Genomic DNA, 10,210 nt, shown 5'->3' on the forward strand with positions numbered 1-10,210 from the left:
AATGATGAAGATACTTACTAATTGAAGAAAGAAATCCCTGGAGAAAGCCTTGAAGTTCTTGAAGTTGAGAGAAAAGATGAGAGAATTTTGGAGAGTGTTCTTGGTTGCTAAGTGTAGAATGAAAGAGTTTTATGGAGAATGAGGAGAGAGGATCAATCCTCCAACTCTTAGAACGTGGGAAGAGCTGGAGATTGGGTGTAAAGGTCCACTAAGGAGACAAGGGGTAGTGGGAAAGAGTGGCTAATCATAGAGTGAGGTGGTGGTGGTTTGCTTTTACCATAAATTAAGGAAAAGCAAATATTCCCTCAATAATTAGTTCAACCACTAATTCTTTTAATATATTTTATAAAAACCCTGGAGATTTATATATTTTGGGGCCTTAGTTTATAAAATAAAGTTTTGGGTGAAAATCCCACGTTAAAATAATGAAAAACGGAGTTAAAACGAAGTCGTAGTCGAAAACCGGGAAAAAAGGCTGAATCTGCGAAGTTGCTCGGTCCTGGGCCGAGGTTCGGAGCTGAGGCTTCGGACCTGAGGCTTCGGTGCGAGGCTTCGGTCCTGAGCACTTCGGATGCGAGGCTTCGGTCCGAGGCTTCGGATGCGAGGCTTCGGTCCTGAAGCTTCGGTTTTGGGTCCTTAAGGCTATTTTACCCGTTTTTACCCCGTTTCAAGTGGTTTTTTACCCGGTTAAGGGTCGTGATGACCCGAATGATTACAAAAAGTTAAAGGAACTTTTGAGAGAGATTTGGGAGAGATTTCTAATAGAGAGAGATTGAGTGAAAGAGATTGAGAGAGAGTTCTTTTGAGACCTTTTTGAGTGTTTGGCTTTGAAACGCAAGGTCCGTAAACCCCGTTAAGCCATGATTTAGTGTCCTACACAATCCCGATGATTGTGCAATAGTGTTTTATCGCTTTGGTTCGTTGTTTAGCACTGTTAAGGCTAAGGAAAATCAAACACATGAACTTTCCAAATGATGATTTCTCATTAAAATTGCGAATTGTATAGTGATTACATAATGTAAACCCTAACATACAAGGGTTATTGGAGTTGACCGGTTTGACTTGTTGACTTTGTTTGACTTTGAATTGACCGAAATTTGACGGTTGTCACACGTTTCGACAACGAGAAGGCGAGAATGTTTAGAAGTGCCTGCTCTCCTTACCAGACAAGCATCTTTATTCTACATCCTGTATGAACTATATTTTTGGGGATAACAAAACAATGCAAAGCGAATGATGTTGCGGATAAGAAATGCTTCGCAGATATGATCAAATGGTATATCGTGGTTCTCAATACTTTGCTTGGTTTAATGTCGAAGCTGTTTAAAGTTCAAAAACGTCAGTTGCACAGAAGAATCTACGTTCTTTAATTGACACAAAGGGGGAGATTATTGGGATAAATAATGTTGTGTCAATTGTTTTGTACTAGAATAGTCCATATTTTAACGGGTTAGGCCTGTCCACTCGAGTTTTAATGATATTAGGGTTAGACTATTTATAGTGCATGCATGTATCCGTTTTAGGCAGAACCATTTGTATTGCTAGAAGTGCTATATGCTAGAATGTGATTATGTCACATTAGAACATGAAGGAAGGTATCTTCCAATCTGGAATCTGACTAAAAAAGATCTGAGTCTAAGAGTTGCATCGTATGATGAGAGGTCATTAGAACATGACCCATCGGTCTGTTACGATAATCAAAGTAAAGAACTTATCTTAAGTTAAGTCTATTTAAGAAGGAGCAGGAGTCTTCAATAAGGATCGAATTTGTAACTTGAAGGTTATGATTGAAAGAACAACATAGGATAAAGAGTGCGTGCAAGATTGAGCATCGCCGCCAGTCAAGAAGTCCAAGAGTTGGAAACTCGTTAGAAAAGACATAAGAGTTACGGTTATTACCTAGGATTAAAAGATAACGTATGGAGTCATTATACAAGCCCTGTTTCGTTAATGATTCCGGGACGTAATCATCCTAAGGGGGAGATAATTGTAACGCCCGCAGATTCGGGCTAATCAATTTAGTGATAATAAGCGTTAAAAATGAGTTTTTGATAGAATATTATTTAGAATAAATAATCTTGACCAAAGTATAGTGTATTCCACAAGGATGCCGTACATATAAAGGACGTTGTAATCCGACTTATAACGAAGAAGTTATTACCCGTCGAAGTTTTCCGACAAAACCGGCATAGGTCCGCGTATCGTAAAAAGTGAATTTTTGATAAACTACTTTTTAACCTTAGCGATCTAAACAAAAGTCGTAGTATACGTTAAACCGAAAGCATGCATATAGAGAACGTCCAAATCTGACTTCGTATGAGGACGTTGTGATTTTTCTAAGATTTTGCATAACAATACACAGCCCAGAAATCGAATTTTAGAATGATCGATTTTTATCCAATACAACCTAAAGGAGAATCGAAGATCTCATTAATAGGAACTCATCGATATAAAGACAACCGAAAACGGACGTCGGATGACAAAGTTATGAATTTTTAACGGACTTCATTTGTCTAAGCCTGTTAAAATATAACTTTAAAAATAAATTCAAAATTAGCCGACGAAGTCTAAACGAAAGTTGTACATCACGTCACTACCTACGCTTAGATATAAATAACGTCAAAAACGGAGCTCGTATGTGAAAGTTGTACATCACGTCACTACCTACGCTTAGATCGTGACGTGGACCCTAAGTTAATGATGAATCTAGACTAATAATTAGTCCCAATGAATATTAGACTAAAAACTTAGCGATAATAATGCTAGGTTTCGTCGAAGGAAAAGACTTTAACAAGTGAGTGTATAGTCCCTTCCATGAACATGATTTTAATACAAGTATTAATTAAAGTATTAAATATATGTTTATGTGTGAAATATTTGATAATACCTGAAATACGTGTTAAGAGCATATCTGACAATATATGATGATTTAGGATACAGAATAAACCTAAATTAATTAAGAGGAATATTGGGTAGTATATTCTTATGAGTACGAGTGAGATGTACACGGAGGGTAAAATGTGACATCCCCCAATTTCACGGCCAGAAAAGACCGATTTAGTTTATGCTTTTAAAATAAATTCAGAGTAATCATTTGATTAAAAGTGTTGCGGAATTGGTCCCCAAAACAAAACATGATAAAAGTTTGTCAAAACCTTTCTTTAAGAAATATATAATTTCCTTTTATATCAAAACCTCGGGATGTCATGTTCCGATACAGATCAAAAGCATAAACAAGACATTATAAGCCTTACATCAGTTATTTACAACTACTGGCCTATAATCCAAAAATCACTCATTATCATCATCCGACTATGCTCGGGGTCCACTACCTGTAATATGAAAAGTTGAGTGGGTCAGGCTTGGAAGCCTGGTGAGCATATAGGGTTTTCAACCCACAATAAATAATAAACTCTTTAAGTTTATCAATCAACAAATAATTTATTAATTTCATCAACCAAAAACAACGCTAATTACTCGTTCCCGTTATCCTCACCTTACGTCCCTAAAACAACTATCACAAGGGACCTAGCCTAAGGATTTTCATTAGGGGTGACAACATTGTTTTCCTCAACAATTTATGTCAAACAAGACAACCAATAAGGTGACAACTTTGCTTTCCTCAGCAAATTATGTCAAACAAGACAAACATCAGGGTGACAACATTGCTTTCCCTCAGCAATTTATGTCAAACAAAACAACCTAACATAAAACAACCAATAAGGTGACAACATTGCTTTTCTTCAGCAATTTATGTCAAATAAACAAGCAAAATGGTGACAACATGGCTTTCCTCAGCAATTTATGTCAAACAAACATCGAGGTGAAAACATTGCTTTTCTCTCAGCAATTTATGTCAAAAGGGTGACAACATTGCTTTTCCTCAGCAATTTATGTCAAATAAAACAAACACCGGGGTGACAACATTGATTTCCCTCAGCAATTTATGTCAAATAGGCACGAAGTCACATCGTCGCCAAGGTTTATACAACAGGCACTACGTCACATAGTCGCCAGGGTTTATACAATAGGCACTACGTCTCATAGTCACCAGGGTTTATCTAATAGGCACGAAGTGACATCGTCGCCAAGGTTTATCTAATAAGGCACTACGTCTCATAGTCGCCAGAGTTTATCTAATAGGCACGAAGTCACATTGTCACCATGGTTTATCTAATAGGCACTACGTCTCATAGTTGCCAGGGTTTATCTAATAGGCACTAAGTCCATAGCTGCCAACATACTAAATCCATCGCTACCAACGTACATCTATACTGTACTAAATTCATAGCTACCAATGTACATCTATACTGTACTAAATTCATAGCTACCAACGTACATCTATACTGTACTTCTATCCCTCATACTTTATCTACCCATGTTTTACCCAACATATTTGAAGATAAAATATATATACATTTTAAATCATTTTAAACATGTATAAAACATTCATTCAACATCCATCTCAAATAAACAAATAACATATATACACATATCACGTATTTTATATAAAATAATATATACACATATCACGTATTTTATATAAAATACTTTATATCTATGTGTAAGATGAAAGTGACTACACACTCACCTGATTTAATGAAAATCGGGCAGCAATTCGTTTCCTAAAACGATCGTTTCTAATAAAATCGGGAGTTTTATTGAGAAACCGGGCTCTACGAAGGGTCGGGCTTCGAAACCGAAAAGATAAATTTTCCGGGTCTTCAGGCACTTCGGGGCATATCCCGGGGGTTATAATCGATACCGGGGCTTCGGGGGACGTGAAAATAGCCAAAATATTGAACAAGGGGCAAAAATTGCGAATTTCTAAATTCTAGCCGGGAGGGTTCGCATCCTCCTATTTATAGCAAGCGAGCTGCTGATCGGACGGCCAGGAGAGAAGCCACGCGGCAGCAGATCCGAAGGAGGCAGCACCTGCTCGCACGTGGGTTGCGCATGCGAGGGCCTCGCTGGAGGGCTCTGATTGGACCGAAGTCCGGGTCCGAGGTGGGGGCCTTGTGGCTCATGCGAGGCTCGGATGGATCAGAAGCGACACGGGGCGCGCATGCAAGCTTCCAACGCATCGGACACATCATCGATTCAGACACCTGTGCGACACGCGTCGCTTCTCGGACGCGCCACGCAGCAGCTTCGGACATGTGGCAAACTCATAGCGAGGGTGACGTGGCGGCACTATTCATGCGAAATTTCTCGAAAAATGTGCCCAATCTTGTAAAATCGATAACTTTCTCATACGAGCTCCGTTTTTGACGTTCTTTATATGCACGCGTAGAGAAAATTATGCTATACAACTTTCGTTTAGACTTCGTCGGAAAAATTTGAATTTATTTTTATATTATTATTTTTAACAGACCCGGACTGGTAAATCCGTTAAAAATTCATAACTTCTTCATCTGACGTCCGTTTTCGTCATACTTTTTGCCGTTGTACTGCTAATGATGAGACCTTCGATTCTCATTTAGGTCATGTCGGCTAAAAATCACTCGATCTAAAATTCGAGTTTTTAGCTGTCTACTACTAAGCCGAAACTTCGAAAAATCATAACTTCCTCATACGAAGTCAGATTTGGGCGTTCTTTTTATACCTACTCTCGGTTTAATGAACACTACAAGTTTCGTTTAGATCACTAAGGCTAAAAAGTAGTTTATCAAAAACTCACTTTTTACGACATTTGGCACCGTGCCAGTTTGTCGCGAAACTTCGACAGGTCATAACTTCTTCGTTATAACTCGGATTTCGGCATTCTTTATATATCCGAAAACCTTGAGACATATAATACAACTTGTTTAAGATTAATCCTTCTAAATAATCTTCCATCAAAAAGTCATTTTTTGATGCTTATCGTCTCTAAATTGACTAGCCCGGATCTACGGGCGTTACATAAAACTTTAAAATTGTCATTACTCCAAGAGCATGGATTAGATAGTCATTCGTCCCTAGTCCGAGATTATGTGTGTGTGTATGTTTATGGGGGTGGGTGTGGGTGTTTGTTTGTGTGTGGGGGGGGATGTGTGTAGGTATGTGTCTCTATGTGTGTGTGTGTGTGTGGATGTATGTGTGTGTGTTTATGGGGGTGGGTGTGGGTGTTTGTTTGTGTGTGTGTGTGGGTGGGTGTGGATGTGTGTGTGGGGGGTATGTGTGTGTGTGTTTGTAGGGGTGTAGGTGTGAGTGGGGGTTGGGGTGGGTGTGTGTGTGGGTGGGAGTTGGGGTGGGCGTCTGTTTATGGGTATGTGTGTGTGTGTGTGTTTGTGGGGGAGTTGGGGTGCCTTGACGCCATCTGCTGTCGATTCCATTTGATATCGACACCTGTGGGCAGTGGCGGACGCAGAAAGTTGTCATAGCAGTGGCACAATTTTTTTTTGTCCGAATATAATAACATAAAAAAAATTAAAAGTACTAATACATCAAACCGATCCATTACATCTTAATATTTAAATATGACATCTACGGGTACACATTTTTTGAAACCGATCCATTACATCTTCGATCTTCACTTTCATAAGTGCTTCTTTTTCAACATAAGAATTCATGGCATCGTTCAAAAAATCATCACCTATTTTGTTATGCAAATCCGTCTTCAACAACTTCATCGTTGAAAAACATCTTTCGACTGTTGCGGTTGCAACGGGTAAAACCCAAACCAACTTCAACAACCTATAAACCATAGGCTAAGACCGATGTTTTCGTGTTTCCACCATCAAACGAGAAAGGTCGGAAATTCCTTGCAAACTAGTGAATCGGTCATCTTTATGTAAAGCGTGATAATATATTTCAAGTTCACCATCAAGTTGCATCCTCTCCACATCATCAAAATCTTTTTTTATAACTCACTCAACTTTAACAACTTTGTTTTGTCAAATTTAGCAAATGAATCACAAGGACTCAAAGCCCCCATGTATTCTAGTAATTGGGTGCTAAGTTCACTAAATCGGTCCCCGAATTCTATAATTTGCATATCCATGACGGTGTTGAAAATTTCAACTTCAAAATGAAATTGAGTAGTAACTTTAGTCTTACGGCCACTTGATGTGACATAATTTCCCGTCATCTCCACAATATTAATATCATGTTTTTGACAAAAAGAGAATACCTTCGATAAAAGTTTAGCAAACCCCGTGTCTCTCAAAGACTTCAATGCGTCCATTGTCCCTCTAACCAAAGAATCCGCTTCTAAAATATATTGATCCTTTTTTTAAAGATGCTTTGACAATACGTTCGTGAGGTGTAAAATTTCATACATCAAATGTAAGTAAAACACGAAATCTAATGACTTGAAATATTTTAAGATACCAAATGCTTGATTTCGGTTACTTCAAGTGGATCCTTCCTCTTCGACATAAACAAGAAATATTTTAAGATACCATCATGCTTCTTTGCTACACCCACAATAACTAACTGAAGTTGGTGTGCAAAGCAATGCACATAATGCGTTGAATCATTTTCTTGTAAAATCAAAGCTTTTAGACCATTAAATGCACCTCGTATATTGCTTGCCCCATCGTAACCTTGTCCTCTTACCTGATAAAAAGAGATATTAAACATTAAATCAAATAATATTCAATTAAAATTCATAATAAGGAATAAAAAATTGTTATATTTACCTGGGACATACTCAAACTGTTACGGGTAAAAACGTCATCTATGGCAGCTTTAAGAGTCAAAGAGGATGTATCCTTCACGTGCACCACTCCAATGAATGTTTCCTTCACCACTCTACGGTTGTCGACATACCTCAAAACTATGGCCATTTGTTCTTTTTTTGATACATCACTAGATTCATCAACCAATAAAGAAAACACATCTTTACCAATTTCTTTGCAAATATCTACAACTATCTCTGTTGAAAAGCATTCAACAATTTGCTGTTGAGTCCTCGGGCACGTCACTTGATTATTTTGAGGAGCATTTTCTAAGGTAACATTGCGAATGCCTTCATTATGGTCTCTCAAGAAAGATAATAAGTCCAAGAAAAGCCCTCTATTAAGAGAGTCACTCGACTCATCATGACCCCGAAATGGTAAACCATTTTTCAATAAAAAATTACAGCACCAAATTGAAGCACCTAAACGAAGTTTATAATTACTCTCCTCAATCTTGGTTTGCTTCTTGAAGGCTGCACTAATAGATTGTTTTTCTTTCAATAAAAATTCACAGTTTTCTTTTGCTTTATGATGAAAACTATCAATACCACCCATATGATCTCTTAATGACTGTCTTTTATTCCAACTATCAAAACCTTGTGAAACAAATGCATCTCTCCCATGTTGTTTTCCCACCATGTCTCCACATACATACCAAAATAAACAAAATGCTTTGTTCTCTTTTATGCTATATTCTAACCAATCAAAGTCATCAAACCACTTAACAACAAAACGTCTATCTTTTGAACCTATTTTCTTTGACGGGAATGTATGACCCCTTGGTTGACAAGGTCCTTGAAGAAAATATGCCCTCCTTATTTCATCTCTTTGATTTGGATGGTAAGTTGTAATCTTTGGTCTAACACCTGGGTCTTTTGGAAGATCTTTCAATTCAACATTTGTAATTGGAGTAGTTGTAGGTTGTGGATTTACATTAGAAACCGAAGGGAATGATTGATTAGAAGGACATGGTCTTTTAGAGGATTCTTCAAAACTTAAATCATTGGAGCATGGACTTTTGGAGGATTCTCCAACACTTGATTTATTGATGCTTGTTCTTCCAAAAAAGGACCCAATTTTATCCTAACAATTCAATATCAAACAAATAAGCCATCCAATTGTTCAAAAACTCAATGGAAAAGAAACTAATTTGAATAATTTCAAGGTTAACAATCTAAGTATCTAACATTCTAACAACAAGTTACAACTAAACATGTAATTTCAAGGTTAAGAACTACTAATTTCACCTAAACAATAAGAAATTTCAACAAAAAAGCAACTAATTTGACTAATTTCATAAACCTAAAATTATCAATACTTACTTGTTTCATTGTATTTGTAGGCTTGAAAGGAGTGTAAAGCCAAGCCAAGCAAAATCGAAATACTTATGCCTTGCTATCTTGGTTGTAATCGATAGAATGGAGGCAGTAAGGGAGGCCGATTTTTTTTTCTCGTTCGCTGTTCGCAGCTTTCACAGAATGAAGTGCCGATTTTTTTTTTCTTTTCAGTGGATCGATTTCCTCTTCTGTTCTTTGACTGTGATGGATATTGGGTAATGGGTAGGTATGTGGGTCAATTGGGTTAAAAACTTAATAAACAACTTGAGCCACTCACAATGCATTTAAGCTATTGAGCTAATTTTCTTTATGTTATTGGACTAGCATTTTTTACACTTTATATTTTTTGGGCCACGAATCCTCGAAAGTATAGTGTCACCTGAACAAATTTGAAGCCGGTGCACCTAATAGAATTTTTTTTACCCTTACGGACCGAAGCGGAGCACATACATCCGCCCCTGCCTGTGGGAGAAGAAGACGCCGGACAAGGGTTACTACACCCAATCGCATAGGAAAGCCCTAAAATCGATTTAGAGTGCTTGCGTATGTACTCAATCATGACGTATAATAGGAAAGACGAAAGACACCTCAAACCCATGATTAAAGTCAAGAATTTGATAGATTTCGAGCCATCAAAATCTCCCCTCTCTCCATCATCGCGTAGGTACTATTGTCTCTCACTTATGCTTTCGAGAATGATTGAAGTAACTCAGGTTGCGTTTAGTTACGGAAAAACAATTTTCATTTTCCATTTTTTGTTTTCCCTTTTCAGTTTTTGTTTTCCGTTTTCAGTTTTCATTGGAAAATTTAGAAAACGCGTTTAGTTAAAACTTATTCATTTTTCATTTTCAGTTTTTGAAAATTAGAAAACGCGTTTAGATGTGTATATTTCTATCGATTTTCTTTTTTAGAAAACGGTAGCGGTGGTAGGGTGGGGGTGGGGGCAGCGGCGGAGGGCAGTGGTGGTGTCGATGATGGTGATGGTGGTGGTGGTGGTGGTGGCTGTCACACCCCGATCCTTGTCGGAATCGATCGAGGCGTGATATATTGTTCAAAGTCTCATGACAACTATGTTATAATATGATTAGATTCAATTAAGTACTAAGTATGCAAACAAGATCCACAACATACAAATACAAATCCAAATACGAACAACATTTATTACATCAAATTTAAATAGTCTTGTGGATTTCTAAAGCACAACCTATTTTT

General features: G+C 37.6%; 1 protein-coding gene across 1 annotated transcript; it reads right to left on the reverse strand.

Annotated features, from left to right (window-relative positions):
* Nucleotides 1-6,841: 6,841 nt before the first annotated feature.
* LOC145127605 (uncharacterized) lies at nucleotides 6,842-8,992 on the reverse strand. Its single transcript, XM_079062772.1, has 5 exons — nucleotides 8,984-8,992; nucleotides 8,867-8,908; nucleotides 7,623-8,744; nucleotides 7,383-7,539; nucleotides 6,842-7,191 (listed from the first exon to the last, which is right to left on the reverse strand). The coding sequence occupies exons 1-5, from the start codon at nucleotides 8,990-8,992 to the stop codon at nucleotides 6,842-6,844; spliced, it is 1,680 nt and encodes a 559-aa protein (XP_078918898.1).
* Between the last annotated feature and the right edge of the window lie 1,218 nt (nucleotides 8,993-10,210).

Source organism: Lactuca virosa, chromosome 1 (genome assembly GCF_052849685.1).
Source record: "Lactuca virosa cultivar CGN04683 chromosome 1, Lactuca_virosa_CGN04683_v6, whole genome shotgun sequence".
Lineage (NCBI taxonomy): Eukaryota > Viridiplantae > Streptophyta > Magnoliopsida > Asterales > Asteraceae > Lactuca > Lactuca virosa.